The 23,094-nt window shown below is 42.0% G+C and overlaps 1 protein-coding gene across 1 annotated transcript; it reads left to right on the forward strand.

The window, feature by feature from the left end:
* LOC137061863 (collagenase 3-like) lies at nt 1-4,242 on the forward strand. The gene is made up of 10 exons (XM_067432482.1): nt 1-63; nt 148-389; nt 468-616; nt 1,208-1,342; nt 1,465-1,644; nt 1,710-1,818; nt 3,327-3,457; nt 3,684-3,843; nt 3,931-4,034; nt 4,145-4,242. The coding sequence occupies exons 2-10, from the start codon at nt 217-219 to the stop codon at nt 4,240-4,242; spliced, it is 1,239 nt and encodes a 412-aa protein (XP_067288583.1). The 5' UTR covers nt 1-63; nt 148-216.
* The last annotated feature ends 18,852 nt before the right edge of the window (nt 4,243-23,094 follow it).

The raw sequence follows: 23,094 nt of genomic DNA on the forward strand, positions 1-23,094 counted from the left end.
CTAGTGCTCGTTATTCACGCAGTACCGGTTGCAAAGCCCGTTGATGATTATGGCATTGCAAAGGTTTGGGTTTTGTATGCTTCTTGATTGTTTTCTCTTCGGTCATAGGCCTAATTCTTCCAACGATTCTGTATTTGTATTCTTTAGAATTACCTGAAGAGCTTCTACAAGCTGGAATATAAAAACCCTAATCCCGAATCCCGAGAGCCAGATCCAATGCCTGAGAAATTGAAAGAGATGCAAAGTTTTTTTGGGCTCAAGGTCTCTGGAACGCTGGATAGAGAAACCATTGAGGTGATGAAGAAGCCCCGCTGTGGAGTTCCAGATATTGCTGCGTTCTCCACCTTTGCAGGAAGACCAAAATGGGAGACCAACATGCTCACCTACAGGTATGTATGATATCAGTTCTCTTGGTGTCACAAAAAAAAAAAAAAAATGCAGAAACCGACTGTGGTCCTTTTCCTAAGGATTGAGAACTACACCCCTGACCTGTCAGTAGCAGAGGTGGATGAATCCATCAAAAAGGCCCTGCAAGTGTGGGCAGATGTCACTCCTCTGACATTCACCCGTATCTACAGCGGCACAGCAGACATCATGATCTCCTTTGTTACAAAGAGTAAATCTATTTATCTGTTCTTATATTTTGTTCATTAACCATGTGCTTTTCATTTAGATGAATTTGTTTTAAACTAAATATAAAAGTGGTGATATTTTATGAATAACTTACTTACTAGCTAACTTAGATTCTAACTTACTATTGAAATGAAACTTAATATTTCATTAAAAATAAACATTATATGAACATTGTTCAATAAAAGTATTATGACAGCTAGGGCTGAATCTGTGGGCAGTTCAATTCAGTGGATTCAATTCAAAAGACAATTTTGCAAATTCAGAACAGTTCAGTTTGCTTCTATGCACAATTCAGTATTTAAAAATAGCAGTTTTATCTCAGACTAAATAATGGTGAAGTTTCCATTTAATTAAGATATTTTCATTTTTATTTTAGAAACTCTGAAAAATGTTCTAATGAATGATCATATAGAACAAAAAATAACCACACAGCATGCAATTATGTGATAATTACCTAATTGCAACTGAAATGTCTTTAAAAATAAAGCACATGTTCCTTTGATTTCATAAATCTAATATATTAAAAATTCAATACAAAGCCTTTAAAAGCCAATATAGGCTTTTTTTCCTGCAGATCACGGTGATGCTTACCCATTTGATGGACCACAAGGCATTTTGGCTCATGCTTTCCCTCCCTCACCTGGACTTGGTGGAGATGCACATTTCGATGATGATGAGGTTTTCACTTTCCGCACACCAAGAGCTAAATGTAATGTAGCTTTTTGTTTTCAGAGATTCATCTTCATCGCCACTATGATGAAGTAAAAATCTAAAGTGACAATCAAATGTTAAACTGTATGTACCTAAATGTCCTACTTTATTTCTCTGTAGGTTATGACCTGTTCTTGGTGGCTGCCCATGAATTTGGTCACTCTTTGGGTCTTTTTCATTCCAAAGTTCCTGGCGCTCTGATGCTTCCAACATACAGTTTCACCGATCCAGAACATTTCTCTCTGCCTTCTGATGACATTGCAGGGATTCAGTTGCTCTATGGTAATATGATTTTTAAGAGTACATCTATAATGTTTGAGTGAAACATGTTCAGTCTTTTTTTTACTATGTGGTATTTCTTTCAGGAACCCCACCTGATCCAAAATTACTATTGATTCCTAATATTTGTGACCCTAACCTGGTCTTGGATGCAGTTACAACTTTTAATGGAGAAACAATGTTCTTCAAGGACAGGTAATACATTAAAAAAAATCCTATATGCAGTGCATTCAGAAAATGTTCAGACACCCTTTACTTTTGTCAATTTTGTTATGTGGTACCCTGATACTACAATACTTTAAATCCATTTACAATAATTTAAATCCCAAATCCATTTTCTCATTAATCTACACTGTGATAGAACTTTAGAAATGTCTGTTTATTAAACAAGAAAAAAAATGAAATATCACATTTACAAGTATTCAGGCCTTTAATCATTACTTACTGAATCACCTTTGGCAGCAATTACAGCCTTAAATCTTTTTGTGTATGACGCAATTCGCTTTGCACACATGGATTGGGGATTATCTGCCATTCTTCTTAGCAAATCCTCTCAAGCTCGGTCAGGTTGGATGGGAAATGTTGGTGGATAAGCCATTTTCAGGTCTCTCCATATGTTTGATATGGTTCAAGTCAGGGCTCTGGCTGGCATTCACAGAGTTCTCCCTAAGCCATCCCTGTGTTGTCTTGACTGTGTGCTTAGTGTCATGTTGGAAGGTGAATCTTTGGGCCAGTCTGAGGTCTTAAGCACTGTGAAACAGGTTTTCATTGAGGATATCTCTGTACTTTGCTCCATTCAGTTTTCCCTCAACCCTGACCAGTCTCCCAGTCACTGCTGCTAAAAAACACCCTCACAGTTTGATGCTGCCAACTCCATGCTTCACTGATGGTGTTTTGCAGCTGATGAGCTGTGCCTGGTTTCCTCCAGACATAACAATTAGAATTGTGGCCAAACTGTTCAATCTTGGTTTCATCAAACCAGAGAATCTTGTTCCTCACTGTCTAAGAGTCCCTCAGGTGCTTTTTTGCAAACTCCAAATGGACATTTACTTCCGTCTAGTAGTCTAACCATGTTGAATTAATTTAATTGACCATAGTTGGACTCTAGTCAAGGTGTAGAAACTTATCAGCAACGATCAAAAGAAATGGGAGGCACTTGAGTTAAATTTTGTTGGAAAATGGTCTGAATAGTTATGTAAATGTGATATTTTAGTTTTAAAAAAAAATACATTTACAGATATATATATATATATATATATATATATATATATATATATATATATATATATATATATATATATATATATATATATATATATTGCATGTTCAAAGCTTTTGCAAGCACGCAGTTCTCGTATAAACTGTGGTCAAACTGTGGTCAAAATATCAATGGTCTTACCTGTAATTATATCCTTATTGTAACACATGCTATAGTTGAACATTTAGAACTTTTAAAAAGAGCTTTAAAGCATGGATCCTTCTTGAATTATTTACTAAACAGTTTGTTTTCCCCACTTGTAAAATGTGTCCTGGCTTTCAGATTTTTAAAGCTTCTTATATTGAAAATGTTAAACTATTACTTTATTGCAGTTATGCTATCAATGTATAAACCTCAAGGAGCATGCCCTGGCACACTGTTAAATGGTTTCACACTTCATATATATAAAGACTTAAATAATATTACTTCATGTGCCTCTGTGCAGCTTTGTCTGGCGTAGTTCTCCAAACGGAAGTTTGACGAAACATCTAATCAAGAATTTGTGGCTTAATGCTCCAGACAATATTGATGCTGCTTACGAGCATCCAGTGGAAAACATACTTTTCCTATTCAAAGGTATCTTCTCAATCATCTGGGAATGGTGGAACCACAGTCACACTTACAATCTCTGTAAATCATGTCTGATTAAGGCCTTGACAATGGCTGAAATAACACACTTTTTTTTTTAATCAATTAAGTTGGATTTCTTTTAGAGTGTTGCACCTTTTTAGAATTTACAATCTCTGTAAAATCCTCCAGAAAAAAACCCAATAAAAACCTTAAGACCTGTATTTATTTATAGGTAAAAACGTCTGGGCTTTTAATAGAAACAGTGTTGAGCCGGGCTATCCCAAGCCTCTCAGTAGCTTTGGTCTGCCATCATCTGTGACAAAAGTCAGTGCTGCCGTCCACGACAAAACTTCAGGAAAAACACTGCTCTTCTCCAACACATATTACTACAGGTGGGTCAAGTGCCGTTTCATAAACAAAAGCCATTAACATTTGCTTCGAAAAGACATTCCAATGTAAAATTTCCCTTTATTGGGTAGTTATAATGAGATCAAGAAGAAGATGGACAAAGGGAAACCCAAACGAGTGGAAGATGGATTTCCAGGAGTGACAGGAGAGATTACAGCAGCCCACATGATCGGCGGTAGGTGTTTCCTGGTGAACTTCCTTCACTACAGATCTGTAACAATAAAAACACTCAATTCTGGCCTCAATGTACAATTTAACAATTTTCAATGATTTCTTTTCTTCCAGATAAAATGTATCTCTTTAGTGGGACAAAGGTGTATGAGTTCAACAGCAGCAGGAAGCTCCTCCGTGTTCTGACGAATAAATACTTCCTGTCCTGTTAGCTGAGTTTTCCTGAAACAAGAAATGGATGGAGCGTAATTACAGGACTTACTTAAATGCCTGTGCATAGGAAACAGTAATTTTTTTAAATTAATTGTTCATTGTATTTGTCACAATCACCAGCTGGAGTGCTCTTGAGGGGGCACTTGAGGGTTTATTGTTTGTATTTTCTTGGTGGAGACTTGCATTCTGCATATTTTCGCAAAGTGGTTTCTTTTGCAAATTTGTTCATAAGCTGGGCACATTTTTGTATTCATATTGCCATAATCATGTTTGCTGTGTGGTGACTTCCTCTGTATGCTGTCTGCTTTTCTGTTCACTTTGCCTTCTCTTTTCTGTGTTTTCGACACTGCTTATCTTGTTCACATAATTTCTTCAACTAGACATTTGATTTGACGTTAACTTGTTGGTGCTTTAACCACTAGGTGCTTTTTTCAATAAGGTCTGCCTCACACAATAATCTTGCACGAGCAATGTCTCTTGTCTCTTATACTGCAAACGATTCTATCCCTGATAAGTGAATCAGAGCCCAAATGTAGCCAGTCAGCCAAATTCACAGTCTTTTGCCTTGTGCTTGAGATCTTTGACACAGTATCAACTGTTTCTTCTGAGCTTGCTTTGTACAATTTGTTTGAAGTCGATAGAGTCAGCACAGACAATTTTGAGAAAAAAGTTCTGAGGGTTCCAAAAACCAATTCACCTAGCAACAACAATTCCTGCAATAACAGCAAATTTGCTGACCCAAGTCAATACCAAAAATATATAACAAAATATATATTCAAAAAAAAGTTTTTCACATGATACCACAATTATTTGATTAACATTACGGAAACAAATCTGTGCTCAAGGATTTTGATAACCGATAACATGTAGCGGAACATTGGGTGCACCACAGGATCAACTCCAAATGAGGAAAAACACTAGCCTAGAAATCTAGACGCACCCTAGCGGCAGCAAATCTAATCTGCCGCAAGTGTCGTCTAGCAACTCTCAATACAGTTCTGAGTTGTAAACGCCAAACTCTGGTCGGGCCAATCACATCGTGTATAGAGTCGGTGGGCGGGGCTTAACATAATGACGGCCGAGTTGCGCTTGTGCTTCTAGTAAACACAGAAACTGGTGAACGGCGGTCTTTCGAATCAGCTTTGACCGCGACTCTGGAAGACTTGGAGTTAAGCTTTTCTCTGAGAAAAGAACAAAGAACGGCACTGAAGTCATTCTTAAGAAGGGAAGATGTGTTCGAGTTTTGCCGACCGGATACGGCGAATGTTTAATCTATCAACGAGCTCCGTTTCACCTTCGTTGCTCTGGTTGGTTGTAGCGCTATCCTATCGCGTGCAGAGGGAGTTTGAAAGACAACCGTTTATCTCGCCCCTCGGATTGAGCCCTGTCAATGGTGAGTTTCCAGACCAAACATCTTGATGTGGGTCTGGCTTGTCAGGCTAAACAAACACCAGTAATGCCTTTTTTTCCCTTTTTATTTTATTTTACTGCAAGCATGAAATGAGGCAGTGTTACAACAATCATCTGTTCTGGTTTCACAATCTTCACACAGACTAGTATTACTGGTTGTTTTCTTTACTGTATCTTAAATTGTTCCACTTAATAAAATGCATTACCCCAAAGCACATTTTTATATAGAATTAATATGATTTATGGATACAAAAAATCAATTAAACAATAATAAAATTAACAATACTTGCAAGCATGAAATGGAGCAGTAGTTCTGGTTTCACAATCTGGAAATGCATAATTTAGTTAGTACTTTTTTTCTAATAAGCAGGTGAATTCTGTGTGCTGAAGAATAATTACTTCCTATACTGTTAGCCGAGTTTCCCTGAAACAATAAATGACTGGAGCGTAACTACAGGACTTACTTAAATGCATGCGCATAGGAAACAGTAAAAATGTATTAATTGTTCATTGTATTTGAGACCATCACCAGCTAAAGTACCCTTGGGGGCCACCAGAGGGCAATCTAGCCCAGACTACTATTACTCAGTCAAAGACTTCATTTCCCATAGTTCATTTCCCCAGTTCAATAGCCATGATTATTTGGAGGTGTTTAATTGTTTGAATTAGTCCTATAAGCCTTTTTCAAGCTGTCTCTCATAGCAAAGTTTTATATTTTGTTGCTCTGTATTTCTGAGTGTTTCTCTGGTTTCATGTATCTCTCTTTTTTGACTCTCTGCCTGCTTTTGTTTTGACTGGTTGCTTATATATCAAGCTATATATCTAGATCATCCCTTTAATAAACGCTGATCTGCTGATCAAAGTTGTCATTGGACCTTACTGTTATTAACAAAAATGTTTTTTATTTTTTTATATATTTTTTTCTGTGTAGTTGTATAATAATGTTTAACGCTATTGACTATTTTCCATCAAACTTTGATTATGGTCGCTAGTTCAATTGAGCATGTTGATTTTGGAAGCAAGAATTGTTTTTGTTCAGGGAAATACTTTTAACATTAACTCACAGCCTTTCAGGCTCTCATAGTTATTGTATAATACAGTTCCTTCTCAAAAAATTAGCATATTGTGATAAAGTTAATTATTTTCCATAATGTAATGATAAAAATTAAACTTTCATATATTTTAGATTCAATGCACACCAACTGAAATATTTCAGGTCTTTTATTGTTTTAATACTGATGATTTTGGCATACAGCTCATGAAAACCCCTCAAAAAATTTTTTTCATCCGACCAATAAAATTAAAGTGTTTTTAATACAAAAATCAACCTTCAAATAATTATGTTCAGTTATGCACTCAATACTTGGTCGGGAATCCTTTTGCAGAAATGACTGCTTCAATGCGGCGTGGCATGGAGGCGATGAGCCTGTGGCACTGCTGAGGTGTTATGGAGGCCCAGGATGCTTCGATAGCGGCCTTAAGCTCATCCAGAGTGTTGGGTCTTGCGTCTCTCAACTTTCTCTTCACAATATCCCACAGATTCTCTATGGGGTTCAGGTCAGGAGAGTTGGCAGGCCAATTGAGCACAGTAATATCACGGTCAGTAAACCATTTACCAGTGGTTTTGGCACTATGAGCAGGTTCCAGGTCGTGCTGAAAAACGAAATCTTCATCTCCATAAAGCTTTTCAGCAGATGGAAGCATGAAGTGCTCCAGAATCTCCTGATAGCTAGCTGCATTGACCCTGCCCTTGATAAAACACAGTGGACCAACACCAGCAGCTGACATGGCACCCCAGACCATTACTGACTGTGGGTACTTGACACTGGACTTCAGGCATTTTGGCATTTCCTTCTCCCCAGTCTTCCTCCAGACTCTGGCACCTTGATTTCTGAATGACATGCAAAATTTGCTTTCATCCCAAAAAGGTACTTTGGACAACTGAGCAACAGTCCAGTGCTGCTTCTCTGTAGCCCAAAGTGTCTTGACCTGGGGAATGCGGCACCTGCAGACCATTTGCTGCACACGCCTGTGCACGGTGACTCTGGATGTTTCTACTCCAGACTCAGTCCACTGCTTCCACAGGTCCCCCAAGGTCTGGAATCAGTCTTTCTCCACAATCTTCCTCAGAGTCCGGTCACCTCTTCTTGTTGTGCAGCGTTTTTTTGCCACACTTTTTCCTTCCCACAGACTTCCCATTGAGGTGCCTTGATACAGCACTCTGGGAACAGCCTATTCATTCAGAAATTTCTTTCTGTGTCTTACCCTCTCGCTTGAGGGTGTCAATGATGGCCTTCAGGACAGCAGTCAGGTCGGCAGTCTTACCCATGATTGCGGTTTTGAGTAATGAACCAGGCTGGGAGTTTTTAAAAGCCTCAGGAATCTTTTGCAGGTGTTTAGAGTTAATTAGTTGATTCAGATGATTAGGTTAATAGCTTGTTTAGAGAACCTTTTTATGATATGCAAATTTTTTTAGATAGGAATTTGGGGTTTTCATGAGCTGTATGCCAAAATCATCAGTATTAAAACAATAAAAGGCCTGAAACATTTCAGTTGGTGTGCAATGAATCTAAAATATATGAAAGTTGAATTTTTATCATTACATTATGGAAAATAATGAACTTGATCACAATATGCTAACTTTTTGAGAAGGACCTGTATTAGGTGTTTATATAGGTGTTAGTGAGGCAAGGGCTCACCCTGTGGTCCCCAGTATAGTGATGGGGTCACTATACTATCAGAGAGCATCCTCCTTTGGATGAGACGGTAAACCAAGGTCCTAACTTTCTGTGGTCATTAAAAATCCCAGGATGTCCTTCGATAAAGAGTAGGGGTGTAACCCCAGCATCCTGGCCAAATTTGCCCATTGTCCATTGTGGCCTCCTAATCATCCCCCTCTCCTGATTGGCTTAATCATTCGGTCTCCTCTCCATCAATCAGCTAGTGTGTGGTGATCGTTCTGGCATTCTGGCAATATGGCTGCCATCGCATCATCCAGGTGGATGCTGCACATTGGTGGTGGTTGAGGAGATTACTCCCTTCTATAATGTAAAGTGCTTTGGAGGACCCAGAAAAAGCTCTATATAAAATGTAATAAATTATAATTTTTATTATTATAGATTCCATGCTCTTGCTCTTTCCAGCAGCTTGATGATTGTGTGATCATATTCTTCTGTTGTCTCTCCCCACGCTAGGATGTCATCGATGACATTGACCACACCTTCAATCATCTGCTCTACCGCACGCTGCGCTGGAAGACTTCGCTGGCTGAAGACACAGGTGTAGAATTGTATACCTCTCTATTGGCGTGTTGAATGTGCAGAGTTTCGAGCGTTCATCATCCAGCTTTATTTGCCAGAATCCTTGATTAGCATCCAGGACTGAGAAAATCTTTGCATTTGGCTTGCTGGATACCACTTCTTCCACTGTCAATCAAGGGTAATGTTCATGCTTTAGTGATTTATTGAGGTCTTTTGGATCGATACATATACGTATCTTGTTCGTTTTCACCACTGATACCATGTCTGGTGGTTCTGTTTGTTTTACTATTACACCCATGCTTTCCATCTTACTTCTTCAACTATTTTGTCCTTGAGTGCTACAGGAACCTTTCTTGGTGGATGAATCACTGGTGATACATCGGGGACTGTTTTGAAGAGATGATCAACTGGCAAGCAACCAAGGCCAGAAAACAGATCAAAGTCTTTTAAGGGGTCATCTTTAGCCTTTATTTCATATCTCACCATCCCTTATTTTTCACAGGTTGTGCATCCAAGAATTGCTGTCAACCACTTGAAACTGAATATTATGCTTTTGGTTTCTGAGGGTGAAGATCAGTAGAACTTGTCCCACAGGTGACATCTTGTGGCCAGAGTATGTAATTAAGTAACAGGCGGATTTTTAAGTTTTGTTTGAATTTGAAGCACATTGTCGGGTGTTACATGGTGCCCTAATTGAAATGTGATGTTCTTGTTGTTTATTTTCAGGCTTTAAGTCCATTTGTCTTTTCCACTTTGAGTTTCAGTGGTGACGTGTGCACATTATTTGTGTTGTTTACACATCAATGGAAAGAAATAATCTTATTCGTCACTTTGTTGATCTTTTGTTTTATTGTTTGTATTTTATTTGGTGGAGACTTGCTTTCTCCAAATTTTTGCAAAGTGTTTTCTTTTGTTGCATGCGTTTCAAATTTTTCCATAAGCTAGGCACTTTTTGTTTTCATATTTTCATAACCACATCTTGAATATTTCACGTTTGCTTTGCGATGACTTTCCATTGTGTGCTGTTTACTTTTCTGTTCACTTTGCAGTTTTGCCTTCTCTTTTCTGTTTTTTGACACTGCTTAACTAGTTCATGTCATTTCTTCAACTAGACTTTAGATTTGACGTTAACTTGTTGGCTCACCATGTTGATTGTTTTTTTCAATGTAAGGTCTTCCTCACGCAATAATCTTGCACAAACAGTGTCTCTTGTCTCTTATACCACAAACAATTATATATTCCTGATAAGTGAATCAGAGCCAGATTAGCCAAATTCACAGTCTTTGGCTTTGTGTTTGAGATCTGTAACATAATTGTTTCTTATGAGATTTGCTTTGTATGATTTGTTTGAAGATTTGAGAGAGTCAGCATCAATTTTGAGAACTTTTTTTGTGTTCAAGATGTACAAAAAATATATAATGGGAATGTACATCATGAATCCATTTTTCAAACTGTGTTTTTGTCTTACACTGAATAATTATTTTACACTTATAAAAAGTGTTTATATTGGAACTATTTCAGGCCAGACCAGTAGGTACCGCTGCGGAGGCGCACAGTCCCTGTGTGACTAGCCATAGACAATGAGCAAGGGGGTAATCTAGCGCTCGGAAAGCGTTCCACCCAGAGGGGCTGCCATTGCTAACCAAGCCATCACCTGCTGTTAGCATCCCATTGACTCCCATTCATTTTTGAGTCACTTGACAGTGAATAACTTTACATCTGAGACGTTTAAAGACTCCATTTGTCCATTGTTTATTTCTAAAGAAACACGACAATGCATAAAAGGCTCCATTAACTTGTATCTTACACTATCGCCCTGTAGAAGCTGTTTTTGTAAAAATAGGCTAACTATTGCGTCATAACCAACGCGACCCTGTCGCACAGTTGAGAAATTACCGTATAGACCTGAGGAGACAGTCGGGGGGACGTGGAGACATAAAGTCTGATAAAGTCAAGGGGGAAGAATGGAGATAAGCCAATAGTGAGCCAAAAGCAACGGGAGAAAATATTTAAACAACGTGATTCAGCTTTCACTTTCCACATCTACTAGAAGACCTACAGCTGTCAGACAGGAGGCTCACGTCACATCTACGTCGTCAAGCTCAGTCTGAGCCTGCGCAGTTCGCTCAGCCATCAGGAAGTAAGTGCTCCTATACTGACATCACTTAACACCGTAGAAGTCAATGGGATCGCTCGGTCCATTTCTTTTACTGTCTATGACAATGAGCCATAGACATGTGACTTGTCTTCTCTTCCGCGTTCCTCCAAAAAGATTCAAATGGTGTGAATCGATCAATGATTCGGGTCGCCAATGTCACGTGATTTCAGCAGTTCGAATCGTGTCAAACCGCCAAACTGCTCAAATCACGTGACATTAGCGACCTGAAGCATTGATCGATTCACTGATTCATTAACCGTTTGAATCTTTTTGGAGCAGCACGGAAGAGAGGACAATGCTGAATAAATTCATAGTTTTTGATATTTTTTGGACCAAAATGTATTTTCGATGCTTCAAGAGATTCTAATCAACCAACTTATGTCACATATGGACTACTTTGATGATGTTTTTATCAGCTTTCTGGACATGGACAGTGAAGTGGGCATTGACTGCATTTGCTCTGGGACTAAAATATAAAATATCTTAAACTGTGTTCCGATGATGAACAGAGGTCTTACAGGTGTGGAACAACATTAGGGTGAGTCATTAATAACATCAATTTCATTTTTGGGGGAAACTAACCCTTTAACCGCTATAGCACAAAAAGTTACAGATTGTGAGGCCAAACACCAGTAGGCTAATGCCTTTTCTTGGGTGTTTACTGCAAGCATGAAATAGGGCAGTGTTAGCCTACAACAATCATCTGTTCTGGTTTCAATATCTCTCTTCAGAATGTTTCACACAGACTCGTATTACAGGTTTTCTTTAAAGTATCATAAATTGTCCCACTCAATAAAATGCATTACCCCAAGCACATTTTTATTTAGAATTAATATGATTCATGGACACTTAAAAATCAATAAAGCAATAATAAAATGAACAATACCTGAAGATGTCACGGAGTGACTTAAAATGGCGGAACTTAAGATGCTACAGTTCCGGTAACTCCGGGCAACTAAAAGAGCGTGTTATTGGGAGCAGGTGTGTGCATGGACGTGGCGATCGATGGTTGGGCAAATTAGAGCAAAGGAGGCATATAAAGAAGGTACTGGGAGAACAGGAGAGGAGAGAGTTGATCCCGGCAAACGGAGAGAGTTGATTCGGGCAAGCGGTGGAGTTGATTCGGGCCAACGCTGCAGGGTGAGTGAAGTTGATTTGGGCGATCGCGGTGGGTGAGACGGAGCGATCGGTGAATCAGAGGGACGTCTTGAGGCGGATGATACAGACTGGGCGAAGTGAGAACAAAGTACTGGGCTGAAGAAAACATGAGCTAAGTGTTTGAAGCATTCGTTGTTGAAACAACTGTGTTGATATGTATTGTTACTGCCTTGGAGAAATTGTTTACATTAAGAAGGCATTGGGAACGTATTGAAAAGAGGAAGGAGCGTGCTGAAGGATCGTGGTCTTGACGTTTTCATATGGTCATCCTCTGCACTGACCCTTTCTACTATCCAGGACTTATTTCCCGGCCCAACGTGGTGATCCTGACCCTAATTCACCGTGAGTGTGTGTGGAGTACAGTGGGTGAGTCTTTCTTTTGATGTGTGTCCACCTGAAGAAGTATAGTGTTGTGCTGTGCAAACGTTGTCAGCGATCCCTCCCTAGGTCGAAGAGAAAGCCCTGCATCAGAGGAAGCACTAAAGCCGACATCTGTCTGACTACGGATCTGTGAGTTGAAACTAATAACCGCCTGTATACTCACCTGCACGTCCAAAGCTAAGAGCCCAGTGTATGGTCCTGTATACTCACCTGTACGCCCCAAAGCTAAGAGCCCAGTGTACCGCCCGTATACTCACCTGTATGCCCAGAGCTAAGAGCCCAGTGTACTGTCCTGTATATTCACCTGCACGTCCAAAGCTAAGAGCCTAGTGTATGGTCCTGTATACTCACCTGTACGCCCAAAGCTAAGAGCCCAGTGTACCGCCTGTATACTCACCTGTATGCCCAAAGCTAAGAGCCCAGTGTACCGCCCGTATACTCACCTGTACGTCCAAAGCTAAGAGCCCAGTGTACTGTCCTGTATACTCACCTGCACGTCCAAAGCTAAGAGCCCAGTGTATGGTCCTGTATACTCACCTGTACGCCCAAAGCTAAGAGCCCAGTGTACCGCCTGTATACTCACCTGTATGCCCAAAGCTAAGAGCCCAGTGTACCGCCCGTATACTCACCTGTACGTCCAAAGCTAAGAGCCCAGTGTACTGTCCTGTATACCCACCTGCACGTCCAAAGCTAAGAGCCCAGTGTATGGTCCTGTATACTCACCTGTACGCCCAAAGCTAAGAGCCCAGTGTACCGCCTGTATACTCACCTGTATGCCCAAAGCTAAGAGCCCAGTGTACCGCCCGTATACTCACCTGCACGTCCAAAGCTAAGAGCCCAGTGTATGGTCCTGTATACTCACCTGTACGCCCAAAGCTAAGAGCCCAGTGTACCGCCTGTATACTCACCTGTATGCCCAAAGCTGAGAGCCCAGTGTACCGCCTGCATAGTCACCTGCAAAACTCGGCTTGTACGAAGAAGAGAGAGAAGAGACCGGGAAGATCTGTTGAAAATCAGGAGTGACTCAGATCCCAAGGCCCCAGTCCTGGAGGACTGGTGTCCCCCTTTTTAGTATTCCCCCTTCCCCTCTTCATAAATTTCTTTTAAGTTAATAAATATTGGTTCTTAACTTACCCGTACTCGTCCGTCTGGTCATTGGGGTGTTTCTGGGACCTCCTCGGGGTGGAAACTAGGGGAGGAGCGGGACTCGCGCTAAGTGGCGGTCCGCTCCGGCCTGTGACAGATTTTGGCGTAGTCGGCAGGATTCCACCTTGAGTTGAGCGACCGAAATTCCCCAATGGCCGACGACGAGGTACCTGGGGCCCCACTCCGAGTCATGCCGTGTTCATGGGCGGCCCCCCTGTACGATACGGTGACTAGGCAGGTGATTCCCGTTCTAGGGACTAGAACGGTTTGGCGGGGGAGGATGTCACGGAGTGACTTTAAATGGCGGAACTTAAAATGGCGGAACCTAAAATGGCGGAAATTGTCCGCCCGGACCATTGCACAGGGAACACACAATCAGTTCCGGTAACTCCGGGCAACGAAAAGAGCGTGTTATTGGGAACAGGTGTGTGTATTGGACGTGGCGATCGATGGGTGGACAAATCAGAGCAAAGGAGGCATATAAAGAAGGCACTGGGAGAACAGGAGGGGGGAGTTGATCCCGGCAGAGGAGAGAGTTGATACAGGAAAGGAGTGGAGTTGATTCCGGCAAACGGGGGCGGGGGGGTGAAGTTGATTTGGGCGATCGCGGTGGGTGAGACGGAGCGATCGGTAAAGCGGAGGGACGTCTTGAGGCGGATGATACAGACTGGGCGAAGTGAGAACAAAGTACTGGGCTGAAGAAAACATGAGCTAAGTGTTTGAAGCACTCGTTGTTGAAACAACTGTGTTGATATGTATTGTTACTGCCTTGGAGAGATTGTTTACATTGAGAAGTCATTGGGAACGTATTGAAAAGAGGAAGGAGCGTGCTGAAAGATCGTGGTCTTGACGTTTTCATATGGTCATCCTCTGCACTGACCCTTTCTACTATCCAGGACTTATTTCCCGGCCCAACGTGGTGATCCTGACCCTAATTCACCGTGAGTGTGTGTGGAGTACAGTGGGTGAGTCTTTCTTTTGATGTGTGTCCACCTGAAGAATTATAGTGTTGTGCTGGGCAAACGTTGTCAGCGATCCCTCCTTAGGTCGAAGAGAAAGCCCTGCATCAGAGGAAGCACTAAAGCCGACATCTGTCTGACTACGGTGAGTTGTATCTACCCAAGTGTACCGCCTGTATACTCACCTGTATGCCCAAAGCTAAGAGCCCAGTGTACCGCCCGTATACCCACCTGTACGTCCAAAGCTAAGAGCCCAGTGTACTGTCCTGTATACTCACCTGCACGTCCAAAGCTAAGAGCCCAGTGTACGGTCCTGTATACTCACCTGTACGTCTCAAGCTAAGAGCCCAGTGTACTGTCCTGTATACTCACCTGCACGTCCAAAGCTAAGAGCCTAGTGTATGGTCCTGTATACTCACCTGTATGCCCAAAGCTAAGAGCCCAGTGTACCGCCCGTATACCCACCTGTACGTCCCAAGGCTAAGAGCCCAGTGTACTGTCCTGTATACTCACCTGCACGTCCAAAGCTAAGAGTCCAGTGTACGGTCCTGTATACTCACCTGTACGTCTCAAGCTAAGAGCCCAGTGTACTGTCCTGTATACTCACCTGCACGTCCAAAGCTAAGAGCCCAGTGTATGGTCCTGTATACTCACCTGTACGCCCAAAGCTAAGAGCCCAGTGTACCGCCTGTATACTCACCTGTATGCCCAAAGCTAACAGCCCAGTGTACCGCTCGTATACTCACCTGTATGTCCAAAGCTAAGAGCCCAGTGTACTGTCCTGTATACTCACCTGCACGTCCAAAGCTAAGAGCCCAGTGTATGGTCCTGTATACTCACCTGTACGCCCAAAGCTAAGAGCCCAGTGTACCGCCTGTATACTCACCTGTATGCCCAAAGCTAAGAGCCCAGTGTACCGCTCGTATACTCACCTGTGCGTCCAAAGCTAAGAGCCCAGTGTACTGTCCTGTATACTCACCTGCACGTCCAAAGCTAAGAGCCCAGTGTACGGTCCTGTATACTCACCTGTACGTCTCAAGCTAAGAGCCCAGTGTACTGTCCTGTATACCCATCTGCACGTCCAAAGCTAAGAGCCCAGTGTATGGTCCTGTATACTCACCTGTACGCCTAAAGCTAAGAGCCCAGTGTACCGCCTGTATACTCACCTGTATGCCCAAAGCTAAGAGCCCAGTGTACCGCCTGTATACTCACCTGTATGCCCAAAGCTGCGAGCCCAGTGTACCGCCTGCATAGTCACCTGCAAAACTCGGCTTGTACGAAGAAGAGAGAGAAGAGACCGGGAAGATCTGTTGAAAATCAGGAACGACTCAAGAAACCAAGGCCTCAGTCCTGGAGGACTGGTGTTCCCCTTTTTAGTATCCCTCCCTCCCCCTCTTCATAAATCTCTTTTAAGTTAATAAATATTGGTTTTTAATTTACCCGTCCTCGTCTGTCTGGTCATTGGGGTGTTTCTGGGACCTCCTCGGGGTGGAAACTAGGGGAGGAGCGGGACTCGCGCTAAGTGGCGGTCCGCTCCGGCCTGTGACACAAACATGAAATGGGGCAGTGGTTCTGATTTCACAATCTGCAAATATATAATTTAGTTAGTACATAATCTAATATGCAGGTGATTTAAAATACCAATGTAACAATTCACAGTTTCAGTTTCTTCTCCTTAACACATAACATGCTTTGAGTCATGAACTACCTTACCAAAAATAAGACAACAATCGTACTTTTAAAGCAAAGCAGTTTATGCAAACTACTAATTTTACAAATAATAGGGTCAACAACAGTATTACCAAAACATTTTGTTCTGATTTCATTGTAACTAGTAATTAATATGCTCTAGGTAGATGTTCGCGTTGTCCATTGACAGAGACACATACCTCTCTTGAGAATGTTTCATGTAGACTGAAGAGGGCGCCAGATGATCGAAGAGAGAGGTACACCACATCAGCAGCACAAAAGTAAGTAAAACATTTTTCTAAACAAACACATAAAGTACAAGAAAGTAGTGTGATAATAATGTTTGATAAACTCCAATATTAAATGCTGTGTAAAAGAGACGCAATTTCCATTCTGCATACATTTTATATATACTCACAACCTCTCCCCCATAATTAAGCAATGGATCATCCCTTACCCAGTCTTTCTGCGCCTGTTTTTTCTTAAAGGGGTGGTTGCATGTGATTTCACTTTTTTAACTTTAGTTAGTGTATAATGCTGCTGCTTGAGCATAAAATCTGCAAAGTTACAGCGCTGAAAGTTCAATGCAAACAGAGATATTGTCTTTTAAAGTTATGGCAATTTCACTAGATCACACTTACATCAAATTAAATAGAGTAAAGATTATGCGTATTTGGCTTGCTGTCCGAGGGAGGGCTCCAGGCTCGGAATTTTGCCTGAACCCAGAGTACCAAATAGTGCGCAATAATAACGATCATCTGTAATGACAGCGATTAGACCAATTAATCGTGATCAAATGTTTTTTTAATAATCGTGACAGGTCTATCTGCACGTGCTCCATCTGCACGTGCTCCTCCCGAAATTTTGTTAATAAAAATGTCCCTTATTGCCTACAAAAACAGCCGGTTTGGACTACAACAAGCTTCTTTTCCGGGTTGGTGACATCATAAACCCTTGCTATTAACATAAACACTGAAGAACACGCAACTGTCACAGTGTGTAGTGCAGCAGAGATACAGAAATCCAGAACTTCCAAACAGATGGGCTTTTATTATTTAAGAATAAAAGAACAGAACACCAAACACCACAAATCAAACTTTAGACTGGAACAAGGAGTGACTACACAAGAGGAACTTAAATAGGGAACCAAAACGAGTTAATAAAGAAGACACCTGGAACAGAATTAACTAATGAGGTTAACCAAGGAGACAGATAAGTTGCGGTAAACTAACAAAGGACCTCACCGGGGCCTCCAGGGTGGAGACGTGGGCGGCCATTGCGGATCTGGTACCTCGGGCGGCCATGTTGGGCAAACTGCGCGCTAGGGATTCGCTGTATACCGGTACTGTAAAAATACCGGTATATATTTTATTTAAAACGGTACGATATCATGATTTTGCACATTTCGGTATATGCTGCTTTTACGAAAGTTCACCACTAGATGTCAGCGCACTACCCAAACTGACCTGAAACAACCGGCAAATGTGACAACAACATAGACAAACCAAATGGATAAAGCAGTTGAATCTCACTCAAGATGCCCAAAACGAATTTAATAAAGAGAGGAGTAGAAGTGAAATTTGTAATAACTTTGCTTATAAAACTGATGAAGAACCATCAAACCTAGCCAAGAAGCATATGTCACTATTCTGACTTTAAGACTTCTTAAGAGATCGACAGGTCAGTGAATCATTCAAACCATCTAATTTAGACATTTATTTTCTTTTTACACTGATCAACGCACATACATAGCCTAACATAAGATCGAATATCACAAAATCTCCAGATTTCGTTTCAACCAATGACATTTAGATCTCATGAAATTTGCACACGTACTATTGCACTATTTACATACGCGTTAGACACAACCGACTGTGTTTATGTGAATACTCACTAAAGACGGACATTTTTACATAATTCTGTGTATTTGACTGTATAAGGAAACTTAATTTGTAACGTGCGAGCTCTAAGTTACAGGCGTGTGTGTGTCGTTGTTATGAGCGCATATCTCCTGTAAATGTTATTATGAAATGCTATAAAATCGCTTGCATGTTCAAATGATTTCCGTTATCCATCCCGAGACGAACGTGAAATGTTGAATCGGATTATGCAGATTGCTTTAGTGTAGGTGCGAAGTCTTTTGAAACCAGGAGCAATTTGCTAATTTTGAGAGATTTTTGCTGCAATTATTTCTCACAAGAAAGTTTTCAAATGACTGATTTCATGTAAAAAACTTTGCTGATTAATTTACTAATAAACATTTGTGGTAATTTCCCACTTTATAATCTCAAAACTTGCATAATTGTACTCTTTCGCGTGCAATATACCCTCGCTAATATCAGACCAAATGGTATCGATTTAATATCAGTACTTCAGTATTAGATTGTGGTACCGTACCGAAACCAAAATTGTGGTATCGAGCCATCTGCGCGCGCACACATACACGTTCGGCATGCGCACGCCGCCCTTCAGATGTCAACTTGAGAGAGAGATAGAATAGCAGAACAAGAACAGAATATAATGAGATTGATAGTCCAGCGTGCTAAAGGTATGTTTCTGTTAGACACGTACACATAAACAAAATGATTTATAACAATGCAGTACTATTACATATAAAAACACGTTTTACTCACATGTGTTGCACCATGTGTCAAGATCCCAAAATTGACCCATTCTTCTTGACCATCTTCACTTCTTATTGACTGTATCCACTTTTGTCTCCTTAAACGCTTGTTTTTTTGGGTTGACAGCTTATAAAAACATAGTTGTGTGTTTTTTAGCTTGTTTGCTGCACACCTTGTCACATATCAGCTTTTAGACATTGTTCTGTTTTTTGTAATAGGTCCGAAATGACAAGGAGGCCGCCTCACGCAATACAATGTCAATGGAGAGATGTTCATGGATGCGGTTATTAACATTACTGTAGTATGAAGCAGAGCAGGACAGAGTGTTGTGGAGCTGAGCATGGCTACTGATGCAACTGTTACACAAACACACGGCTCACGAGCACCGGGGCTTTTATTATTATGATGGGACGGGACACAGTCGCCGGGCGCCTGCACTATTTCCACTTTTCCGGTCATGAGTATAAGGTAAAGCAGCTTTGTGTATCATATTAGATAAATTTAAGTGTGTTTAAAATGATGTCATTACCTTACTCTGTGCGTTCGCTCGGTGCTGCTGTGACATGTTCACACTGCTAAGAGAAAAGCACTTCTGCCAAATACAACCGAGGGTAACGCAGATATGACGCAATTGACAGGTGACTCTCTCAGATGCTGTGCTGACAAGTCCCGGGTCCTTGGTTAAAATAGAAATTTTCTCACAATTTAAAAATAGTTGGAAACATTTGGGATATTGTAAGTACTCAACTGAACATAATATATAACACTGGCCTAGTGGTTTTTAGATATTTTACTGCAAAAATACTACATAGTGCACCTTTAATTCCATATTCAATTTATTGGAAAAATGTTGAAAGTGCCTCTGGTCGTCAGATGTAGCGTATGCATCTTGATTTGTGAGAAGGCATTTTTCAACACTTTTTCCACGGTAGGCGATTGGCCGGATCTTTAAGTTTTAAATATGTTAAAATACATTTTCCTTACACAAATGCATTGATTCGCTTCAGAAGCCCCCAGAGCCGCGTGGAGCATGTTATTTGACGGACAGCTGCATTTTTTATGGACTTCAAAAACAGAGCTACAACTAACTGCAATTATAAAGCTTGGATTAGCCAGGACTTTTTAAAAATAAATCTTATTTTATTCACAACCGAAGAATATTGTCATTTACACAAAAAGAAGAAGAAAGAAGATTGTAATTTACACCTAGGATGACTTGAGGGTGAGTAAATCATGGGCTATTTTTCATTTTTGAGTGGACTTTCCCTTTCAGCATTGATTTCAACATATATGGTAAAAACGTCTCAGGTTACTCACGTAACTTATGTTCTCTGAATAGGGAACGAGACGCTGCGTAATGACACATATGGGGGTATGCCCATGGGCGTAACAATTGTCTGAAGCCCTTATAGAATCACGCCAATTCAATGGCTGATGGTGCAGCGCCGCCCCTCTAGCTCATTAACTTTGAGCTATACTAGCGCGCACGCCATCTGCTCCCCAGATTACTCTGGCAAGCAAGACGGCTTGTCGGCAGTGCGGGGAGTTTGGCAGCGTGCGCAGCGTCTCGTTCTCTATTAAGAGAACATAGGGTACGTGAGTAACTTGAGACGTTCTCTTTCATAGGTTCACTTCGACGCTGTGTAATGACGCATATGGGGAACGGTATACCACACACGCCAAGCTAAAGCGCTGCCACAAAAAGCGTCTGACACAAACGTCAGGTAGACCTGAACGGCTGGATTAAGCTGACAGAACATGCAAACCCGGAGCCATGTTAAGATCTAAACTATAAAATTTAACAAAAGTGAGATTTAACTTTAAGAAGAGGCCACACCTCTAGAAGAGTGTGCTCTAATGCCCAGAGGTGAAGGAACTCCACACACCTCATAAGCTAAAGAGGTAGCCTTTGTCACCCAATGTGAAATGCTCTGCTTCAACGCGGCAAGCCCACGGCGGCCGGCTCCGAAACACACCAGCAACTGGTTAGACTTCCTCCAAACACCCGAATGATCAACATACAGCTTCAATGCCCTAACTGGGCAAAGCAAATGTAACCTCTCATCCTCCGAGGACGCAAAAGGCGGAGGGTGAAAAGAATGGAGGATGGTGACCTGCGAGCGGAAGGATGTGGACAAAACCTTGGGCACATAACCAAGCCTGGTTCTCAAAGAGACCTAACTAATCCGTGAGCAAAACCCAAGCAAGCCTAGCTAACAGAGAGGGCTTGCAAATCCCCCTCTCGCTTAAAGTTAGAGCCAATTAAAGAGCGATGTTTAAGAGTCATAACCCGCTCTGGTGCTGACTCGAATGGTTTAAAGGGAGCACTTGTCAAACCCTCCAGGACAAAAGATAAGTTCCAAGAGGGTACACCAGGGGAGCGAACTGGCATCAGGTGCTTGACCCCTCTCATAAAAGATGAGACTAAGAATACTTCCCAAATGGGTCTCATCCAACTCCCTGTGAGCATCGATAGCCGCTACATACACTCTGAGAATAGTAGCCACCGCACCGGCTGCAAATTTCTCCTGCAGAAACTCCAGAACTGAACCAATATGGCAGTCGACTGGACTTCTACTGTGGGCCGAACACCGTGCGTGGGTTATGTGGAGTTGCCTGAAAAACCTCCCACTTGGAAGAGTAAGCTTCCTCGTAGAGGGGGCTATGGCATTAGCGATGGTCTCCTGCACATCTGCTGGTAGACCGGCCCTTAAGACTGATGGCCCCTGGTAGGCCACACCCCCAGTTTCCAGATCTCGGGATGAGGATTTTAGAAGATTGGCCTCGCTCTCTCTCACTCTGCACAGAACCGCCGGAATCAGCTTGATGGGCGGGAATGCATAGAGCTTCAACCTCGGCCAGGGGTGAGCGAACGCATCCACTCCCAACAGCGCAGGAGGTCTAAGAGAGAACCAAAGCGGGCATTCGGGCACTCCTTCGTAGCGAAGAGGTCCCCTTCCGCTCTAACGAACCGCTCCCAGATCTGGGCTACTGTGAGAGGATTTAACATCCATTCCCCTGACTTGAGTTTCTGCCTCAAAAAGGAGTCTGCCGCGAGGTTCAGAACTCCGGGGATATGGACTGCCCTGAGGGACAGGAAACTCTAGTTCTCCTAGGCATGAACTGCCTGAAAACCACCGCTGCTCTGAACTTGTCAACCACTTAGGTGTGACTGTCCTCACCAAATAAATCCCCCTGAGAAATAGAGCGTGGTGTGCTTAGTAGCCCGTAAGGCCAAAATCCTTGGCTATGCGGAGCTCTAAACAGCTGAAGATGAGAGGTCAGTGTGTCTTAGATCACCGGAATGGCGGAATAACCGCGCTCCACAGAACCAACGAGGATGGTGAAGTGAGCGGCTACCGCATTAGAAAGGCGTGCGGAAAAACGGCTGCTTTCAGGATCTGGAGACCTAGTTGTGCAGATCCCTGAAAAAGGACAGGTAAAGGTTTTGCAGGTAAAGAAACTAAAGTTCAAGAAATGCTCACGCTGAAACAGATTCTGCGTCAAATCAGGTCCGAGGACTGGTTTGTCACGATAGACTTAAAAGACACATACTTCCATATCTCCATCCTTCCTCAACACAGGAGGTTCCTCAGGTTTGCTTTTGGGGTTCACCAGTATCAGGTTCTTCCATTCGGCCTAGCTTCATTTCCTGCATATTCACGAAGTGCGTGGATGCAACTCTGGCTCCTCTGAGACTCTAGGGCATCCGTGTTCTGATTTATAGAGATGATTGATGAGTCGAACTAGAGGTTCAGCTGCTCTCGCTCACATGAAAGTGTCGGGGTTGAGGCTAAACGCCAAGAAAGTGTTTTATCTCCAATACAGAGTACCACATTTTTAGGTGTAGTTTGGGATTCAAAGACCATGGCTCATCTAATGCTGCTTGGGTAGAAGCGATTCTCATAGCCATAAATAAGGTAAAGCTAGGCCAGTCACTTATTGTCTAACAGTTTCAGAGACTGTTTGGTCTGATGGCAGCAGTGTCCAACGTGATAACTTTTGGCCTACTGTACATGAGACCCTTGTAGTGGTGACTCAAGACCAAGGGGTTCTCCCCGAGGGG

This window comes from Pseudorasbora parva, chromosome 23 (genome assembly GCF_024679245.1).
Source record: "Pseudorasbora parva isolate DD20220531a chromosome 23, ASM2467924v1, whole genome shotgun sequence".
Classification (NCBI taxonomy): domain Eukaryota; kingdom Metazoa; phylum Chordata; class Actinopteri; order Cypriniformes; family Gobionidae; genus Pseudorasbora; species Pseudorasbora parva.